The sequence below is a fragment of the Eubalaena glacialis genome, chromosome 15 (assembly GCF_028564815.1).
Source record: "Eubalaena glacialis isolate mEubGla1 chromosome 15, mEubGla1.1.hap2.+ XY, whole genome shotgun sequence".
Lineage (NCBI taxonomy): Eukaryota > Metazoa > Chordata > Mammalia > Artiodactyla > Balaenidae > Eubalaena > Eubalaena glacialis.
In genome coordinates, this window is record NC_083730.1 from 63,211,939 (window position 1) to 63,234,263 (window position 22,325).

Consider the following 22,325-nt stretch of genomic DNA (forward strand, 5'->3'; position numbering starts at 1 on the left):
CATCTGTAATGACATATACAGGAAGCAGCCTGTGCATCCCCAAATCTACCCGCCAAGGTTCAAGGCCCTACTTGGCTTAACTACAAACCTGGGGAGGCCCCACTAGCTGAGGAGACAAAACCAAAATCACAGAAGCACCGTGGCCACTCAGAGGCCAAGGGTCTTCCAACCTGGGCTCAAAAAAGCAACGAGCATCTCTCCACAGCCCTTCATAAAAGCACGTTCACGCAGCATCTCACCTGACGCAGACACGCGTGGGCGGGCAGGCTCCACCACCGCCCCTTGCACAGGTAGACCTGGGCTCGGAGGCCTCTCCTGGGAGTGAAGACCCCAGGGTGAGCCCCAGGCGCATGCTTGCCCTCGGCGGGGGGCTGCCCAGGAGGCCCCGCTGCCGGCCAAGAGCAGAACTGGCCCGGGGGTGTGCACAGATTTCAAAGAAATTACCGTACTAGTTAAAAGACATATTTTAATCTAGTTTTCCCATTTTATACTAAAATCATTAATACAGGTCACAAATTGCATTTGTTCGCAGATATCTAGAAAACAGTCAAAAGTGTATCTATCTCTCTGTATAGATCTTAGTAATAAATTTTATTTGAACAAGAGAACTTGTGCACAAGAGTTGAACAGCATGATTACAGACTGCGGCCCTCCCCAGGGGAGGCACAGGTATGTACAGTATGTGAGACAAAGTTGCACCTCAGAGCTGATCATGATCAAGTCAAAAACACCTGACATACAGTATACGTGCTAATAAATTTCCTTCAGGTCATGACCAGCATGAAAAAAAATCAGGACACAGATACTCAGCAAAGGCTCTGTAAATGTGCACAGCAATATGCTGCATTTAAGAGTTAAAATCAGACTCTACTTAGTGTTAGCATCAAGCCCTTAGGAGAAATCCAAAAAATATCTCCTTTCCCGTTCACACACGTCAAAAACTATTCACACTTGGGGCTGGACTGGGCAGCTGGTCTCAGACCCCACCAGGGCCTTGCCCGTGTGGACACAGCGAGGGTTAATACTGGAGGTCTCTTCCCCATCCCGGCTCACGGCCGCCTTCTGGCTGCACTTCCATCTCTCAGTCATTAAATTAAACCAGCAGAAAGCAACGCAGGCCTCTGGGAGTCCCATCCCTTCCACAAGGAGAATGCTCGGCCAATTCAAGTTTCGTTCAGTCAGGAAGACAGATGGATTTAAGGCTTCGGTGACGATTATAATCCTCTGAGAAATTATTTTCCCTTCAAGTCAAGATAATAGTGTTTACTGTACTTTCTCTTGACTCTGAAAATCCCTGGTATCGGTGTAGGCAACTTGCACCTGCAATCAAATCTGCAAGGGAGGAAGGTCCCCCACAGCTGTCCCAGGCCACATGTGGTCACGAGCCGAACCTCGGCTCCCCGGAAGTGGGGAGACCCCGGTCCACGCCGTCTAGTAGGTGGAGGAGGCCGTGCTCATGGCATCTTCGGAGATCTTGGTGCTGGCCGGGTGGATGCTTGCGAAGTACTTGACGTCACTGTCACGGTCCATCTGAAGAGCCATGATGGTCTGCTCCACAGCCTCCTGGTGACAGCTGGCAGAGGTTAGGAAATACTCTGGAAACGGGAAGAGCAAATCACAAATGAAATTAGCTTTGTTGGATTATAAACAGTAATCCAAATTGATGTGTGTTCTATGAAAAAAATCCCCACATGTAGGAGAATTAGAGGATTTATCTTTTTTTTTTTTGGCTGTGTTGGGTCTCCATTGCTGCGCGCAGGCTTTCTCTAGTTGCGAGTGGGGGCTACTCTTCATTGCGGTGCACGGGCTTCTCACTGCGGTGGCTTCTCTTGTTGCAGAGCACGGGCTCTAGGCGCACGGGCTTCAGTAATTGTGGCACGTGGGCTCAGTAGTTGTGGCTCGCGGGGTCTAGAGCGCAGGCTCAGTAGTTGTGGTGCACGGGCTTAGTTGCTCTGAGGCATGTGGGATCTTCCCGGCCCAGGGCTTGAACCCGTGTCCCCTGCACTGGCTGGCGGATTCTTAACCACTGTGCCACCAGGGAAGCCCCTACCTTGTTTTTATAACAGATTAAATCTCATGATATTTAATGGCAGCAATGTTAGTAAATATGTTAAAACTCGTACTTGTTACAGCTATTAATTAACTCAGTAAAAGGAAAAACATTTCCAAATACAAACCACACACACAAAACCAGAGTCCTCTCTGTCTGTTCAATATGATAAATTGCAAAGAAGAAAAAAGAAGCAACGTTCATTTGCCCATATTCTTTGAAGTCTATTACAAACTTCTGTGCTTTGTTCATGAATTCACGCATTCAAATGATATTTATTAGGCATTTTGGGGGGATTACAATAAGTAAAACAACCTGAATCTTGAGGTGCTCATAATTTGCAGCAAAGCAAACACTAAGGGGCACGTCTTCTGCCTAATGAATGTAACGCAGGAGGAAACTCAAACACGCCTCCCGCCCCGATGGCAGCGACAGACGTTCACGTGGGGCGAACCAAAGGCAGTATTCGTCACATAGTCCTCACTGAATTTCCAACTTTCCAAACTACTAAATTTTAAATTATAAAGAAAAATTCATCTAGGACAGAACAGTGAAAATTCAACATCACTCTCCTCGCCCCTTAATCGTCTTGTGTCCTTTCTCGACAGGAACCACCACTAACAAGTCGCAGCACGTTCTCGGACCAGACCATTCCTACGACCCCAACCCTTCCACTCGGGCGCCCACCTGTCCCGTGTCCCCACCACCTACCCTTCTCCTCGTGGGTCGCCTGCCTACCTTTTTCTAGCAGAGTTTGTCGCAGTGTCTTTGCGAGGAGCACGCGGACATTCGGAACCCTATCGTTTGCCAAGGTGAGCAGATGTGGCATCAGATGCACAGCGAACTGGTCCATGGGCAGGCATTCATCTTCAATGACGGTCTGGGGACAGAAAGACCTGCTTCAATCTGCCGGCTCAGTCGACCAGGCCGTAAGTAATACCAGCTCGCAAAACCTTTTAGAAACAACTCAAGTGCCTCAGATTTCAGTTACAGCTTTTTAAAACAATATTCCAGGCACTCAGGAGCTCAAAACAAAGGGATACAGTTAAGTCCCCGCAGAGACGCACAGCAGTGACCTGCCCCACGGAGGCCTGGCATCACAGTCACTTTCACAGCCGCAGACCCGCAAGCTCCGTGGACCGATGGCCGGGGCAGCGCCGCTTCTGGGAGCTCGGGGGACGGAGCGGGGAAGGATGAGCCAGATGGCGAAGCTCTGCCCTCAAGGATGAGAGCGAGGGTGTGGAGGGGGGCAAGGGGCCCAAGGAAACAGGCAGCCGGTGCGGCCGCACTCACCTGGCAGACAAAGACGAAGGCCTGCCGCCCGGACCACCGGGGACAGCGGCCGAAGCTCTCCACCAGTTCGCGGATGAGGTCCACCCCGAAGGTGGGCGGCGCGGCCCGGTGCAGCTTCCGCACCATCTCGCCGACCTAGGGGGGCACGCACCGGTGAGCCACACCTCTGCCTGGTGTTCTCACCAAATGTGTGCTGGGCTAAGACTGTAAGAACTTGAACACGTACCAACTTGTAGGAAATCCAACGCACAGAAGAAACTTTATCTGCACACAGATTCAGGGCAATGGGGCGTAAATAGTCATAAATGTCTCTGGGGCTGTATAACTCTAGAAGTAAGATCAGCTGTCTACAAAGTGAATTATAAAAATAAAAATACAATTACAATTCAACAATAAACACGACAAATGAAAATAGGTTGCTCGTCTGAAGCATGAATCACCGGGGTCGTGTCTGTGAAAGGAACACATGCAGAGACCAGCGATTGGCCTGGACGCTGTGTGCCTGGATCTGCATGTAAACAACACACACGTTCAGGACACAAACACTGCGGAACTGTATCCACGGCGACGGACACAGAGCAAAGCGCGTCCCGGCTGGCTGCATGGGGACACGGGACACGGTCCCGCGGTGACTGCTGAGGACCTGCTGGGAAACTCCCGTCCACACAACAGCCGTCTACTGAGAAGGTGCCAGCAGCCTCAGGCAGCCTGCCGTGTACCCGTCAGGCTCCAGGCAGCTTCTCAGGGAGGCTCCGGTACCAGGGGTGGGGGACACAGGGAGGCCCCTCTTGCGCCTGCTCCCACCAAGTGGCCGAGAACCGGGGACCAGGGCGTCCCCCAGCAGCCTGAGTGGAGGACGCAGCGACACCCTCCCAGGAGGACCACAGACACGCTGAGACTCCCACCTCCTGGGCTACGTATCTGCGGTGGGTTACGTGTGCCATCGGCAGTAGGTGGACGACACAGACAACCAGCGATGAGCCGCCCCACCCGTGGGCACGTGGATCCCCCGAGAGACGCCCCGCAGACGCCTCTCAAGGAGCAAAAGCCTCCTGCAGCCGGTGGAGGGGCAGCAAAGCCTGTCCACCCCCCCGCCCAGGCAAGGCCAGGCTGCAGCCGGGGACAGGGGACAGGAAAGCCTGTTCCCGGCGTGGGGCCGCAGAGCCTCGGAGCCAAGCGCGAGTCTCGTCCTGCCGGGGAGGGGCGGGAAGCACTGCCCTGACCGAGCACGGGCCCAGGGCAGAGACACGAGCCCCGGGGCGGGTGGGGGTTCTGGGGGGCCCAGCACACAGGCCTCCCCGAGACCGAGGCCGAACCAAGGGGCAGAGGGCCTCCCCTCGCCCAGCACCCGGCGGCCTCCAACACGTGGCAACCGCAGCCCAGGGCTGGGAGGGTGAAGGGGAGCAAGGGAGCACGGGCAGATGAAAGCAGGGAAAGAGGGGCGCGTGAGCGGGGGGTGGGGGGGGAGGAGGGAGAGGAGAGGGGCAGAGGCTTAAAGGGATGCCGAGCCACAGGGGCGGAGGGGCGTGGAGAGCACAGGGGCGGAGAAGTGAAGGGATACAGGGTCGGAGAGGCGAAGGAAAAAAGGGGCGAAGGGACGAAGGGATGCAGGAACGGAAGGAGCGAAGGGATACAGGGGCGGAGGGATACAGGGGCGGAGGCACGGCGGGATACAGGGGCGAAAGGGGCGAAGGGATACAGGGGCGAAAGGGGCGAAGGGATACAGGGGCGGAAGGGGCGAAGGGATGCAGGGGCGAAAGAGGCGAAGGGATGCAGGGGCGAAGGCGCGGAAGGGGCGCAGAGCATGGGAAGAGGAGGCCCCCAGCCGCAGCTCGCACCATCAGCAAAAGGCAACGGCAGCCCACGGCTGGACGAAATGAAGTGCAGAGGGCACAGAAGATCATACGGAGACACCACCACCCAACCCAGCACCTGCTGCCTGGACGGGCTCAGCCGTCCACACCAGCTGCAGAGGAGGCCAGGCAAGACAGAACTCAGGGCAGTTATCCTGTCATGCACCGAAAGAAACTCAGCCCCAAACTACACACCCAGCAAAGATATCTTTTGAAAATGCAGGTAAAGTCCAGAATCCAGAATATTTAATAAAGAACTCTTACAATTCAGCAACCCAATTTAAGACAAACAGCCCGATTAAAAAATATGCAATGGACTTGAATAGACATTTCTCCAGAGAATATATACAAATGGCCAACAGCACATGAAACGGTGCTGAACATCACTAAACATTAAAGAAATGCACACCAAGACCAAAGTGAGATGCTACTTTACACCCACTGTAATACTGGCTACAATTAGAAAGAAAAAAAAAAAAAGGAAAACAGCAAGTGCCAGGGAGGATGTGGGGAAATGGGAACCCTCATCCACTGCTGGTGGGAACGTAAAACGCTGCAGCCATTGTGGACACAGTCATGCAGTTCCTCAACAAGTTAAACAGAATTAGCGGATGACCCAGCAAATCCACCTCAAAAAACTTGTATCAGTACATCAATGTGCACAGCAGCACTACTCACATCAGCCAGAAGGCAGAAACCACCCAGATGAATGGGTTAAAACGTGGTCTGTTCACATCAGAGTATTATTCACTCATCACAAGTAACGAAGTTCTGACACAGCTGCCACATGGATGGACCCCGACAACACTGTGCTGAGTGAGGGAGCCGCGCACAGAGGCCGGGGGTTACGCGGCGCATCTGGAGCAAACGCTCAGAAAAGCAAACACGCATGGAGACAGCGGACTGATGGCTGCGGGGCCGCTGCTTATGGGCGTGCGGTGTCCTTCTGGGAGGACGAAATGTTCTACAACTAGACGGGGGGACACTGCACCAGCAGCAAAGGTGGTTATGTGTATTTTACCACAATTAAAAAAAAGTGAAGGTGACATGGTCTTATAAAAAAAAGCTGAGAAAATTCACTGCCAGCAAGACCTGTGTTACAGGCAGTGTTAAAGGAACAGGATACCACGCAGAAACTTGGACCCACACAAAGTGATGAAGAAATCCAGGAAAGGTAAAGATGAAGCAACACCCCCCCACCCCGAAACACAGTCTGATCAAGTATGAGAACTTACTCAGCCAGTTCAGCTCGAAAGCGCCAATTTCTACTATTGTCTGTCACCAAAAACTCCTGAAGTTGATAAAGATATTCTCTTCTTTTGTCAATATGAAGAAGCTGAAGAAACAAATAAAAATATTCACTAGGACATGGTAGAGACATTATTTCCTTTACCAGACTGCTTAAAAAAAATGACTCTAAATCACATGGTTAGTTCTTCTGAAGGAGAACAGATGTAGTAGGTACATTTGTTTTAAAAAATTGGTATTAAGTCCATTTTCCCTGATAATCCCGTTTATCTTCAAGAGTCATTCTCCCCTTTTGAAATATATGCTTCTTGAGCCAGTGAGTGGCCTCTACTGTCCATTGTCCCCGGGCAAAGCTTTACTAGAACACTCCTGTGACATCCTTGTTGTCACAGACCCTTTGAAGACAGGGATTATGCACTTACTCATAGTGTGAGCCCAGTGGACAGCACTGTGATGGCACACAGTAGGTGCTCAATAAATATTTGAGTGAAAAAAATAGATTTATCCCAATAACCATTCTATAAATATTTAAGAGTAGGTTTATAGTCAACAAGGGGGAAAACCCTAAAAGTTGATAAAAACAGAAGCAAATAAATTAAACTACATCAAACAGATAAGAGTCACACAGAAAAAGTCTAACTTTAAACTCAGTATTCTGACCATATATCTTCATGGAACATGTTCTAATGACAGAAAGTGCTGAAGGAAATCTTGACCATTACTTGGTTGATTTGATGTTGGAGTAGTTCTAAAACGTAGAATTGAGCAAATGACTAAATAATTTAACGTTTTTGAAAACAGAGTTTTTACCACAATAGAAAAGAAAAAAAACGTGAAGAAAGGAGAGGAAATGGTACTGGATTGGAAGTAAATATGCAATATGAACTAAATAATTTTTTAAAACCCCCAAACCAAAAAAATCCCTCCTAGCTCCTGTCCCCTGAAAAAGCCTAGAAGAAAAGACGTCTGGGAGCAATGAGCACATCTAGTGCCTGGATCTTGGCTTCTAAATCCCAACTCTCCACCAGAAAAGACCAGGGCTCCTCGGAGAGATCCTGACTCCCGGCTGGAGAGAAAGGAGAAGGTGGGCCTGAAAGTAAGATGTGCCTGGAAGTGAGGGGGCTGATCAAAAGGACACAGGAGGTGGCTTAAGGGGCTCTTATTCGCCAGATTTGATGGTCAAAACAAACGACAGGAGGAGCTTCAAGACGGTGGAAGAGGAAGATGCGGAGATCACCTTCCTCCCCACAAATACATCAGAAATACATCTACGTGTGAAACAACTCCTACAGAACACCTACTGAATGCTGGCAGAAGACCTCAGACCTCCCAAAAGGCAAGAAACTCCCCACGTACCTGGGTAGGGCAAAAGAAAAAAGAAAAAAACAGAGACAAAAGAATAGGGATGGGACCTGCACCAGTGGGAGGGAGCTGTGAAGGAGGAAAGGTTTCCACACACTAGGAAGCCCCTTCGTGGGCGGAGACTGCAGGGGGCAGAGGGGGGAGCTTCGGAGCCACGGAGGAGAGCGCAGCAAAAGGGGTGCGGAGGGCAAAGCGGAGAGATTCCCGCACAGAGAATCGGTGCCGACCAGCACTCACCAGACCCAGAAGCTTATCTGCTCACCCGCCAGGTTCGGGCTTCGGTCGGATCCCAGGGAGAGAACTGGGGTTGGCTGCGTAAACACAGCCTGAAGGGGGCTAGTGCGCCACGGCTAGCCGGGAGGGAGTCTGGGAGAAAGTCTGGAGCTGCCGAAGAGACAAGAGACTTTTTCTCGCCTCTTTGTTTCCTGGTGCGCGAGGAGAGGGGATTCAGAGCGCCGCTTAAAGGAGCTCCAGAGATGCGTGTGAGCCGTGGCTATCAGCGCAGACCCCCGAGACGGGCATGAGACGCTAAGGCTGCTGCTGCTGCCACCAAGAAGCCTGTGTGCAAGCACTGGTCACTATCCACACCTCCCCTCCCAGGAGCCTGCGCAGCCCGCCCCTGCCAGGGTCCCGTGATCCAGGGACAACTTCCCTGGGAGAACACACGGCGCGCCTAAGGCTGGTGCAACGTCATGCTGGCCTCTGCCGCCGCAGGCTTGCCCCGCATCCGTACCCCTCCCTCCCCCCCACCGCCTGAGTGAGCCAGAGCCGCCGAAGCAGCTGCTCCTTTAACCCCGTCCTGTCTGAGCGAAGAACAGACACCCTCAGGCGACCTACACGCAGAGGCAGATCCAAATCCAAAGCTGAAACCCGGGAGCTGTGCGAACAAAGAAGAGAAAGGGATATTTCTCCCAGCAGCCTCAGGAGCAGCGGGTTAAATCTCCACAATCAACTTGATGTACTCTGCATCTGTGGAATACCTGAATAGACAACGAATCATCCGAAACTGAGGAGGTGGACTTTGGGAGCAACGATATATATATATTTTTCCCTTTTTCTCTTTTTGTGAGTGTGTATGTGTATGCTTCTGTGTGTCATTTTGTCTGTATAGCTTTGCTTTTACCATTTGTCCTAGGGTTCTGTCTGTCCATTTTTTTATTACTTAAAAAAATTTTTTTTCTTATTTTTATTTTTTATTTTAATAACTTTATTTTATTTTATCCTCTTTCTTTCTTTCTATTTTTTCTCCCTTTTATTCTGAGCTGTGTGGAGGACAGGCTCTTGGTGCTCCAGCCAGGCGTCAGGGCTGTGCCTCTGAGGTGGGAGAGCCAAGTTCAGGACACTGGTCCACAAGAGACCTCCCAGCTCCATGTAATATCAAACGGTGAAAATCTCCCAGAGATCTCCATCTCAAAACCAAGACCCAGCTCCACTAAACGACCAGCAAGCCACAGTGCAGGACACCCTATGCCAAACAACTAGCAAGACAGGAACACAACCCCATCCATTAGCACAGAGGCTGCCTAAAATCATAACAAGGCCACAGACACCCCAAAACACACCACCAGACATGGACCTGCCCAGCAGAAAGACAAGATCCAGCCTCATCCACCAGAACACAGGCATTAGTCCCCTCCACCAGGAAGCCTACACAACCCACTGACCCAACCTTAGCCACTGGGGACAGACACCAAAAACAATGGAAACTACGAACCTGCAGCCTGTGAAAAGGAGACCCCAAACAAAGTAAGTTAAGCAAAAGGAGAAGACAGAGAAACACACAGCAGATGAAGGAGCAAGGCAAAAACCCACCAGACCTAACAAATGAAGAGGAAATAGGCAGTCTACCTGAAAAAGAATTCAGAATAATGACAGTAAAGATGATCCAAAATCTTGGAAATAGAATGGAGAAAATACAAGAAACGTTTAACAAGGACCTAGAAAAACTGAAGAGCAAACAAACAGAGATGAACAACACAATAAATAAAATCAAAAATTCTCTAGAAGGGATCAACAGCAGAACAACTGAGGCAGAAGAACAGATAAGTGACCTGGAAGATAAAATAGTGGAAATAACTACTGCAGAGCAGAATAAAGAAAAAAGAATGAAAAGAATTGAGGACAATCTCAGAGACCTCTGGGACAACATTAAACGCACCAACATGCGAATTACAGGGGTCCCAGAAGAAGACAAGAGAAAGAAAGGGACTGAGAAAATATTTTAAGAGATTATAGTTGAAAACTTCCCTAATATGGGAAAGGAAATAGTAGTTAATCAAGTCCAGGAAGCATAGAGAGTCCCATACAGGATAAATCCAAGTAGAAACACGCCAAGACACATATTAATCAAACTATCAAAAATTAAATACAAAGAACAAATATTAAAAGCAGCAAGGGAAAAACAACAAGTAAAACATAAGGGAATCCCCATAAGGTTAACAGCTGATCTTTCAGCAGAAACTCTGCAAGCCAGAAGGGAGTGGCAGGACATATTTCAAGTGATGAAAGAGAAAAACCTACAACCAAGATTACTCTACCCAGCAAGGATCTCATTCAGATTTGACGGAGAAATTAATAGCTTTACAGACAAGCAAAAGCTAAGAGAATTCAGCACCACCAAACCAGCTTTACAACAAATGCTAAAGGAACTTCTCTAGGCAAGAAACACAAGAGAAGGAAAAGACCTACAATAATAAACCCAAAACAATTAAGAAAATGGTGATAGGAACATACATATAGATAACTACCTTAAATGTAAATGGATTAAATGCTCCCACCAAAAGACACAGACTGGCTGAATGGATACAAAAACAAGACCCATATATGTGCTGTCTACAAGAGACCCACTTCAGGCCTAGGGACACATGCAGACTGAAAGTGAGGGGATGGAAAAAGATATTCCATGCAAATGGAAATCAAAAGAAAGCTGGAGTAGCAATTCTCATATCAGGCAAAATAGACTTTAAAACAAAGACTATTACAAGAGACAAAGAAGGACACTACATAATGATAAAGGGATCAATCCAAGAAGAAGATATAACAATTGTAAATATTTATGCACCCAACATAGGAGCACCTCAATACATAAGGCAAATACTAACAGCCATAAAAGGGGAAATTGACAGTAACACAATCATAGTAGGGGACTTTAACACCCCACTTTCACCAATGGACAGATCATCCAAAATGAAAATACATAAGGAAACACAAGCTTTAAATGATACATTAAACAAGATGGACTTAATTGATATTTATAGGACATTCCATCCAAAAACAACAGAATACACATTCTTCTCAAGTGCTCATGGAACAGTCTCCAGGATAGATCATATCTTGGGTCACAAATCAAGCCTTGGTAAATTTAAGAAAATTGAAATCATATCAAATATCTTTTCCGACCACAACGCTATGAGACTAGATATCAATTACAGGAAAAAATCTGTAAGAAATACAAACACATGGAGGCTAAACAACACACTACTTAATAACCAAGAGGTCACTGAAGAAATCAAAGAGGAAATCAAAAAATACCTAGAAACAAATGACAATGAAAACACAACGACCCAAAACCTATGGGATGCAGCAAAAGCAGTTCTAAGAGGGACGTTTATAGCTATACAAGCCTACCTTAAGAAACAAGAAACATCTCAAATAAACAACCTAACCTTACACCTAAAGCAATTAGAGAAAGAAGAACAAAAAAACCCCAAGTTAGCAGAAGGAAAGAAATCATAAAGATGAGATCAGAAATAAATGAAAAAGAAATGAAGGAAACGATAGCAAAGATCAATAAAACTAAAAGCTGGTTCTTTGAGAAGATAAACAAAATTGATAAACCATTAGCCAGACTTACCAAGAAAAAAAGGGAGAAGACTCAAATCAATAGAATTAGAAATGAAAAAGGAGAAGTAACAACTGACACTGCAGAAATACAAAGGATCATGAGAGATTACTACAAGCAACTCTATGCCAATAAAATGGACAACCTGGGAGAAATGGACAAAGTCTTAGAAATGCACAACCTTCCGAGACTGAACCAGGAAGAAATAGAAAATATGAAGAGACGAATCACAAGCACTGAAATTGAAACTGTGATTAAAAATCTTCCAACAAACAAAAGCCCAGGACCAGATGGCTTCACAGGCGAATTCTATCAAACATTTAGAGAAGAGCTAACACCTTTCCTTCTCAAACTCTTCCAAAATATAGCAGAGGGAGGAACACTCCCCAACTCATTCTACGAGGCCTCCATCACCCTGATATCAAAACCAGACAAAGATGTCACAAAGAAAGAAAACTACAGGCCAATATTACTGATGAACATAGATGCAAAAATCCTCAACAAAATACTAGCAAACACAATCCAACAGCACATTAAAAGGATCATACACTATGATCAAGTGGGGTTTATCCCAGGAATGCAAGGATTCTTCAATATACACAAATCAATCAATGTGATACACCATATTAACAAACTGAAGGAGAAAAACCATATGATCATCTCAATAGATGCAGAGAAAGCTTACGACAAAATTCAACACCCATTTATGATAAAAACCCTCCAGAAAGTAGGCACAGAGGGAACTTTCCTCAACATAATAAAGGCCATATATGACAAACCCACAGCCAACATTGTCCTCAATGGTGAAAAACTGAAACCATTTCCACTAAGATCAGGAACAAGACAAGGTTGCCCACTCTCACCACTATCATTCAACATAGTTTTGGAAGTGCTAGCCACAGCAATCAGAGAAGAAATAGAAATAAAAGAAATCCAAATCAGAAAAGAAGAAGTAAAGCTGTCACTGTTTGCAGATGACATGATACTATACATAGAGAATCCTAAAGATGCTACCAGAAAACTACTAGAGCTAATCAATGAATTTGGTAAAGTAGCAGGATACAAAATTAATGCACAGAAATCTCTTGCATTCCTATACACTAATGATGAAAAATCTGAAAGCGAAATTAAGAGAACACTCCCATTTACCATTGCAACCAAGAGAATAAAATATCTAGGAATAAACCTACCTAAGGAGACAAAAGACCTGTATGCAGAAAATTATAAGACACTGATGAAAGAAATTAAAGATGATACAAATAGAGAGATACACCATGTTCTTGGATTGGAAGAATCAACATTGTGAAAATGACTCTACTACCCAAAGCAATGTACAGATTCAATGCAATCCCTATCAAACTACCAATGGCATTTTTCACAGGACTAGAACAAAAAATTTGACAATTTGTACGGAAACACAAAAGACCCCGAATAGCCAAAGCAATCTTGAGAAAGAAAAACGGAGCTGGAGGAATCAGGCTCCCTGACTTCAGACTATATTACAAAGCTACAGTAATCAAGACTGTAGGGTACTGGCACAAAAACAGAAACACAAATCAATGGAACATGATAGAAAGCCCAGAGATAAACCCATGCACATATGGTCACCTTATCTTTGATAAAGGAGGCAAGCATATACAGTGGAGAAAAGACAGCCTCTTCAGTAAGTGCTGCTGGGAAAACTGGACAGCTACATGTAAAAGAATGAAATTAGAACACTCCCTAACACCATACACAAAAATAAACTCAAAATGGATTAAAGACCTAAATGTAAGGCCAGACACCATCAAACTCTTAGAGGAAAACATAGGCAGAACACTCTATGACATAAATCACAGCAAGATTCTTTCTGACCCACCCCCTAGAGAAATGGAAATAAAAACAAAAATAAACAAATGGGACCTAATGAAACTTAAAAGCTTCTGCACAGCAAAGGAAACCATAAACAAGGCGAAAAGACAATCCTCAGAATGGGAGAAAATATTTGCAAATGAAGCAACTGACAAAGGATTAATCTCCAAAACACACAAGCAACTCATGCAGCTCAATATCAAAAAAACAAACAACCCAATCCAAAAATGGGCAGAAGACCTAAAAAGACATTTCTCCAAAGAAGATGTACTGATTGCCAACAAACACATGAAAGAATGCTCAACATCATTAATCATTAGAGAAATGCAAATCAAAACTACAGTGAGGGGCTTCCCTGGTGGCGCAGTGGTTAGGAATCCGCCTGCCAATGCAGGGGACACAGGTTCGTGTCCCGGTCCGGGAAGATCCCACATGCCGCGGAGCGGCTAGGCCCGTGAGTCACAACTACCGAGCCTGCACATCTGGAGCCTGTGCTCCGCAACGGGAGAGGCCGCGACAGTGAGAGGCCCGCGCACCGCGATGAAGAGTGGCCCCTGCTCGCCGCAACTGGAGAAAGCCCTTGCACAGAAACGAAGACCCAACACAGCCAAAAATAAATATAAGTAAATAAATAAATGTATTAAAAAAAAAAAAAAGTACAATGAGATATCATCTCACACTGGTCAGAATGGCCACCATCAAAAAATCTACAAACAATAAATGCTGGAGAGGATGTGGAGAAAAGGGAACCCTCTTGCACTGTTGGTGGGAATGTAAATTGATACAGCCACTATGGAGAACAGTATGGAGGTTCCTTAAAAAACTAAAAATAGAACTACCATATGACCCAGCAATCCCACTACTGGGCATATACCCTGAGAAAACCATAATTCAGAAAGAGTCATGTACCAAAATGTTCACTGCAGCTCTTTTTACAAGAGCCAGGACATGGAAGCAACCTAAGTGTCCATCAACAGATGAATGGATAAAGAAGATGTGGCACATATATACAATGGACTATTACTCAGCCATAAAAAGGAACGAAACTGAGTTATTTGTAGTGAGGTGGATGGACCTAGAGATTGTCATACAGAGTAAGTCAGAAAGAGAAAAACAAATACCGTATGCTAACACATATATATGGAATCTAAAAAAAAAAAAAAAAAAAGATCAGAAGAACCTAGGGGCAAGACGGGAATAAAGATGCAGACTTACTAGAGAATGGACTTGAGGACACAGGGAGGGGGAAGGGTAAGTTGGGACAAAGTGAGACAGTGGCATGGACATACATACACTACCAAATGTAAAATAGATAGCTAGTGGGAAGCAGCCGCATAGCACAGGGAGATCAGCTCGGTGCTTGGTGACCACCTAGAGGGGTGGGATAGGGAGGGTGGGAGGGAGGGAGATGCAAGAGGGAAGAGATATGGGGACATATGTATATGTATAACTGATTCACTTTGTTATAAAGTGGAAACTAACACACCATTGTAAAGCAATTATACTCCAATAAAGATGTTAAAAAACAAACGACAAAAATAGATTACATTACACAGAATAAAAAAGTAATTCTAGAGTCCACACTGATACTAAAAAAAAAACTTCCAAAAAGGCAGAGGAAGAGAAGGGAAAGGTTATCTTTACAGGAGATAGTAACTAGTAAACACAGAAGGAATTACAAAGAACAGAAAATTAGTATTTTACAACTCACACAGTAACAAGTGATTCAGGCAAGAACCGGGTACAGATGCAGAAATGCAGAAGTACTGGGTGAAGGACTCAGGCAAAGAGCTGTTCAGAGTTTGAAAGAATCGCCCACCGAGAAGTCAATAACCTCGATGGAAAAGTGAGCTGACCCACGGCCAAGGGACCGGACTCAGCATCACCAGGGACCCAAGAGCCAACATCGTGTTACCCCTGACGCAACCCATTCAGAAAAACACCCAGGGACCTAGGTAGAGAGGTAATAGTCCTGGCAGACAACACCTGTTTAACCTGAATCTAACTGTGTGACAGCGCTCAATTTCAAATTGGGGGGCATTCTGCAAAACCACTGGCTTGGCCCCTTCAAAAAGGTCCATGACGTTACAGGTGAAAAGTCAGGGAAACTGTCCTAGATTTACGAGGACTAAAGAGACGTGATATTTAAATTCTATGCGCAATTCCCCACTGGATTCTGAGTCGAGGGGACATTATTGGGACAATTAGAGCAATTTCAATTATGATACTTCTGCGCCTCAAACTTTACGACTACAATAGTTCTCCGGGATTAAACAATTTGTAAAGTCAGCGCTGCTCCTGTCAGAGACCAGAGATCCACATCAGAGGGGTGAGGACACACCACAGAAGGCTTAATGTCCATGGAATTTCCTACATGTTAGTTCAGTAATTATGAGAAAAAAGGTACAAATGTTTGTAACCATGATCTAATGTCATTTAAAAATGAAATTTAGTGTGATTTTTAAATTAAACACTGAAGTGACACTAGCAAAACTGATCAGAATGGGACTATTTTTTAACCACATGGTACCACCAAACTCATGGCTACATTTGTTACATAGAACATACAGAAACCTATCTTGATGGCAGCATAAAGTCAAAACTTTAACTCTACAGTAGAATTTTAGTGTGTTTTTATACAAAAGAACTTAAAAATTACCTTCAGAAAATCATGCAAGTGTTTAAGGACACCTATCCTGACTTCATCGAGGTCTTTTAAAAATCCATTAAAAATTGGAACCAGATCTGCAGCTGTCAACTGATCTCCAAGGATGACTGCAAGTTCGTGGATGGAGAAGGCTAAGGTCCTTCGAACTTTCCACTGCAGAAATAAAGACAACTGTGTGAGTAAGCTGATCACAAAGTCTTGGTACTTTAACTTTTGCACAATGCATGAAGGTTAATTTATTATATCTGAATGTTATTAATCTCAAGTTAAATCAGAATAAAATAGTAATAATAGATACCAAGTTTTAAATGCCTACTTTCTATCAAAAACTGGCAGAAAAATGCAAAATCCCTGCACAGTATATACTATCCCCCTTTCACTTAGGAAGGAAAAAAATGCTTGGAGATCACTGGTGGTGAAGCCTGTGTAGCTCTCGGAGCACTGGATGCCCAATTTCCTGGCGTCCCACACGGATCGAAGGCTGGCTGGTGTGCCTCTCCCTGCACTGTGCCCCTCCCGACTCTGCACAGACTACCCTGGATTAAAAACAACCACAAAACTCGTTTTAAAGAACTGGCAATTAAAGAGATACAAGATTGGGAAAATCTCTTGCGGGCAGCCCTGGAAAAGAACACCGGAACAGAAATGCGCTCCATTTACAGGAAACTTTATGTCAAAAACATCTTTTTCTTCATGTGACCTTAATTTAAAAAATTTTACTTTGTTATTTAGTTTAAAACTTTACCTGCTGAGAAGCTGTTTAGAACAAAGGCTTTATCACTGCCCCCAAACACAAGAACCTGTTCTTGAGATAAAATGCTGTACCCACGTTCAATGTATCAAATGGAAGAAGGCAGGATGTTCAGATAAGCCCTGCCCATCCAGAGCCGTCCCCCTCACCAGCAGCCCCGAGAGTCCACAGAATAAAGGTGGAAAGCTGCTCATACAGAGGGTGAAACACTCGCTGGTCATCGGCCATGTGTCCCAGGCCCAGTTCCACCCCTGAGGGCTGAGCAGGGATCAGCTTCCCCAGAGGTCGGAGGAGGGACTTAAACTATGTTCCCAAGGGGATGCTCGACTTCCAAGTTGCCCAGTCAACTGAGACACCGAGGGATAACCATTCACAACTCAGTATAAATTAGTCTCAGCAGATGCCTTCAAATAACTGAGAGAGGAAGGTCGCTGAAGGAAGAGGGACTTGGGTGTATGGAAGCCAGACCCAAGGGCGGGGGGATGAAGTCGGCAAAGCCTGGGAAAACAGACACAAAAAGCCACAAACGACCGGGGGTCAATGTTTCCCATTTCTTGTTTCTCAAATGGGTGGTGGTGGTGAGCACACGTGTGCACAAACAGGCACGCACACACCCATCAACCTTCTCCCACCCACACTGCGCTGCCCGCCGGGCCCAGACCTCGGCAGCGCCAACACAACTGCAGTTCTGCGAAGGTTGAAAAATATCAGGGAGGAAGCATTTATAACACTGTTTCTGGGGTAAAATGAAACCCTATATTCTCAAGAATCAATCTGCATGTAAACTTTAGACAACAGCACCTTTGAGTTAGGAACCTCAGCAGGTCAAACGGGAAGCTAATTCTAGCACTTCAGACAAAAAGGAAGGCAGGCTGCTCAGGTGGAGGGAGGAGCCTGGACCCACGGGGGAGCGCTCTGGTGTCACCGGCAAGCTCTCTGCACGCAAGGGAACGTGGACAGGGCCCCCGCACCTGCATGTCGGAGGCCAGCGTCTCGTAGGTCTCGCGCAGGCAGTGCCAGTTCTGCCGGCCCAGCGTCAGTGCCACGCCCGGCAGGCTGTAGGCACAGTGCTTGGCGATCTCGGTGTCCACTGTCTGCGCCCGGGAGGGGTCGGTCATGGAGAGATACTGATCCAGCAGGGCCTGGGGCACAACGTCCTAACCAAGAGAGAGTGCAGACTTTGTAAATTAGGCACACTTGCACCTCATATAGTAGTGAAAAACCAATCTCCAAGTTTCAGGTTTCCAATAACTGAAAAGAGATAAGAAAACACGCCAAGGGAGATACATGTATAAATGAATAAAAGCAGCTTCAAGGAGGAAAACAACAAACAAGATCTTAAAGCAGAAAACAGCTTAGAGGATGATGAGAGCTGCTTACTAAATTTAAGAGATACATTAAAAATAAGATCAGCACCTTTCAGTGTTGGCAGAGATTACAGAGTCTGGGGTAACCTACTGAATGAGGCTAACCTAGCGGATGAGGCTAAGCAGGCCCTCTTCTGCATTGTCACCAACAAGGATCTTAAAACGACAACAACAACCGCCTTTAGATGGAAATTTAGCAATTATCTATAGAAACTTAAAGTGTACATACCTCTAACCACTTGTATAAATGCGAGGACAAGAAGAACATATCTACGATCTTGCTTATGTACGTGAAATATAGCTTTGGAAGGAGCTACAAAATAAAGGTAAAACTGGCTGCTTTGGGGGAAAAGCAAAGTGGGTGCTGGAGGAGAAAAGCTGAGAAGGAAGCTGAATTCTGAACTTTGTAAACGTATTATCTATTTTTAAAAAATAAATTAAGGGCTTCCCTGGTGGCGCAGTGGTTGAGAATCTGCCTGCCAATGCGGGGGATGCGGGTTCGAGCCCTGGTCTGGGAGGATCCCGCATGCCGCGGAGCGACTGGGCCCGTGAGCCACAACTGCTGAGCCTGCGCGTCTGGAGCCTGTGCTCCGCAACAAGAGAGGCCGTGACAGTGAGAGGCCCGCGCACCGCGATGAAGAGTGGCCCCCCACTTGCCACAGCTAGAGAAAGCCCTCCCACAGAAACGAAGACCCAACACAGCCAAAAATAAATAAATAAATAAATTTTAAAAATAAATAAATAAATAAATAAATAAATAAATAAATAAAAATGGAAATTCATTAAAGGAATGAGACAATCTGTATGTACTGGCTTGAAAAAGCATGTTTTAAAACACTATGAATACCAACTCCATTTTTAAGAAATAGAACAAACAAAAATAAAGGACTCACTCCCTTTGATCTAGGCAATCTACTTATAATAATGCACAGACAGTCCCAGGAGCAAAGCACAGGCATGATCACAATGAACGTGGCTTTACTTGTAATGTCACAGCACACCAACACCTGAACGCCCGTCCCAGCCCTGCTCACGCGGGGCCACGTGGGTGCTGTGCTGGGGGTGGGGGGGCGGGGTGGGGGGAGTCTGTGCTCCTGTGCAAAGAGCTCTAAGACACGACTCTTTAAAAAAGAAAAAAGAAAGGCAGGCATCACCACATTCCAACGACCCCACGTGTAAAGCCTCCGATTCGAGTCACCCTGCCAGCCGACAGCACTTTACAGCGGCTCTGGGCCGTACTTCCACGTTCTCCTCTCTGAAGTCAAGCTCTACTTTACAGTCCTTGGCAACTCAGGCATGAAGACCCAGGCGTGACGGCCTGGCTCTACCTGTCTTTGAAAGACAAAGGTGCACGCCAACGCGCTGGCGCATCCGCCTTGGCGCGCTAAGGAAATACAAGAGGACCCATGGTCGCGGTCACCCTGGAGGGGAAGGGGTCACGGGTGTGAGAAGAGGAAGATTTCTGCTTATATTTTACTCGACTGCTTGAATTTTCTTATCAGAAGTATGATATATTAGCCCTCATTTTCAAAACATTATCAGAAGGGCCAAATTTGGTGAGAAATGGGTTTAAAAGTGGACTTAACAACACCCACACAAAGTAAAGAGCTTTGGGTCACCTACCTGCACTTTAGCTCTCCTTTCTTCATCGGGGCTAAAACCACCACTGGTGCCCGAGTCTGAATCATCATGAATATAGCGAAGGGCGGACTCCATATTCTGTCGGGAGAGAACAGTCACTTAAAGAACTGTCCTGTCTGAGTTCCCTTCATTTAAACTATCTTACTAAGTTACTCACCTTTCAAGGCCACCAAAAGATAAGAATACGTACAAATTCTTCATGCTTTTAAACGTTTATAAACAGACCTAAGACCTCATAAGAATTCCCCTGCCTTAAATCAAACTTTCAGAATAGGTTGCTAAATGTATGAAAACAAATTCCAGAACAAATGTAATTAAAAAGTAAATTTAGAAGTAATTTTGAAAAGGTCCCAATATCTAAAATTAGCTATCAATAAAACAGTATTTAGAGGGTGCTTCAGGCAACTGTTGTATGGTATGTCATACACAGTTTTTCTTCTAGTATTTCTATTCCTGGCTATTTCTAATTTCCCAAATATACTGGGCTGGCCAAAAAGTTCATTCGGGTTTGTCATGCGATGCTACAGGAAAATCCGAACCAACTTTCTGGCTGACCCAATACTTTTTTAACAGCCCCCGCCAACCCCAAAATGAAAACAAAACACCTTCTAAAACTCAGATAAAGTACTGATATCTCCGATGATGCTAAGTGGTCAGGGTTTCATTCTGAAGCCCTGGTTTTACGCAAGATTTCTAAGTATACCAGGTGTCATCTAACAGAAAACAAGCCAGGAATCCACCGGGGCCCTGGGACCCCCGTGCCCCCATGCGTATGAGGCCCCCCTCCCTGAGCTCAGCGTCCAGGCCGCTCTGCCCCGAGACCACCTGCCTCTGGCCACCAGCATGTGTTCCTTCTCCCGCCGACACACACAAGGGATGAGAACTATGGACACCGCGTGGTGCTGGCTTGGTGGGGGGTCGGGGGGTTCGGGGAGGACGGTGCAGGACACAGGCAGGCGGGCTGGTCACAGTACCCACCCGCACACTCCAGGGTCCAGATAATCCCGCAACGCGGCCTCAAGTCCCGATCTTCCGCTCAGAATACTGCGCTGCTCGCTGCAGTGAAATGGTCCCATCAGAAACAAAGCACCCCTCCAAAAAGAAAAGGGAAGAGTTAATTACTCTTGATAAAGGGCTTTGTCTCCAGTAAGATTATTTCACTGCAGTGAGCCACACCCACACTGAAGCTGCGGAGTGGTCATGTAGACAGTCCCGGGGCTGACTATTAACTCCAAGCTCTGGACATGACACTCATGTCACAGAGACAGGATGTGGTGACGATGACTTTTACTTTATGCAGAAGGGAGACGGAGAAAACCAGCGACAGACAGGACATGGTAACTGGGCCGTGACGAGCACCACGGCCGCCCCGCGAACGGCTCCGTGTCCACCCGGCTCACTGTGCACGCCCTGCGGAGCCCTCACCTCGACGGCCTCGCTCGTCAAAGGCCCGGCAGTGCCATGGTCAAGTCTGCAGCCAGGGAGCTCATCCTGCGGGGCCCTCCGGGCGGCCTCGCTGGCCTCGTCGCAGGTGTCCAGGCTGGAGGCGCGCAGGGCGGCGGCCAGCACGTCCACCTGCGCTGTGGGCGGAACAACAGGCCTGTGAGCGCGGGGCCGCGGGTGCCCGGGCTCTCCCTGCGCAGGGTTATGGGATCAATGAGACGCAGTGCTTTTGGGACACTGCCATCGAAAAGCTGGAAAAAACCTCTACTGTGGTCAATCATTAGTTCTCCGAGGGAAAAAGTAGAAAACTAATATGCTTTCATGAGATTAAAAATGTTTACCCACTACTGTACATTATTCTGCGTTAGTATGAAAAGAGAGATGCTATCTAGTCAATTTCAGGGTCAGTGAACTATGTTTCGGGAACGCATGAGCGGGACTGGCGAGGCTTACTTACTAAGCTATCTTAGCAGGAGAGCAGTCACACAGACCCTGCCAACATAAAACAATGGGAATTACAAAGATTTCTGTGGCAGTTACATTTAAACATCTCATATCTCATTCCGGTTTATTTTACTTTTCTCTAATTCTTTTTGAAAGTGAAATTAGTGACTTGTCCCAAACACAGGGATCCCAAACAAGCACTGTCTCGCTTGCAGGAAACCAAAATGACAGATAACCAAGCAGCAGCCCTGAAGTCTGGCAAATGGCATTGTCTACGTTTTGAGTTACATCTTCTTTATAAAAGTCATTCAAAGTGAAGATAAAGCATTCTTCCTTCCCCCCGAAATAAATGAGGAATTTAGCAAAAAGAAATTGTTTAGCATTACTTCAAGTAACAATCCACCTGGATGCTCAAAATATAGGAATTTATAAAGTTTACCTGCAGATTTATTTAGTACAAAGATTAGAAAGTGTGCTCCCACTCTACTTAAAGATTATTAAAAAGCAATCAGT

The 22,325-nt window shown here is 46.3% G+C and overlaps 1 protein-coding gene across 2 annotated transcripts in view; it reads right to left on the minus strand.

Moving 5' to 3' along the window:
* Window positions 1-486: 486 nt before the first annotated feature.
* PPP4R1 (protein phosphatase 4 regulatory subunit 1) overlaps window positions 487-22,325 on the minus strand; it is a 67,727-nt gene continuing 45,888 nt past the window's right edge. For both annotated transcript variants that reach the window (XM_061168849.1, XM_061168848.1), the window contains exons 12-20: window positions 21,351-21,505; window positions 19,908-20,003; window positions 17,889-18,074; window positions 16,158-16,319; window positions 6,432-6,532; window positions 3,570-3,690; window positions 3,344-3,478; window positions 2,789-2,930; window positions 487-1,595 (exon numbers count right to left, since the gene is read on the minus strand). In XM_061168849.1, coding sequence (XP_061024832.1) covers window positions 1,432-1,595; window positions 2,789-2,930; window positions 3,344-3,478; window positions 3,570-3,690; window positions 6,432-6,532; window positions 16,158-16,319; window positions 17,889-18,074; window positions 19,908-20,003; window positions 21,351-21,505 — 1,262 coding nt within the window. In that variant the 3' untranslated portion in view covers window positions 487-1,431. The remainder of the gene's footprint in view (window positions 1,596-2,788; window positions 2,931-3,343; window positions 3,479-3,569; window positions 3,691-6,431; window positions 6,533-16,157; window positions 16,320-17,888; window positions 18,075-19,907; window positions 20,004-21,350; window positions 21,506-22,325) is intronic.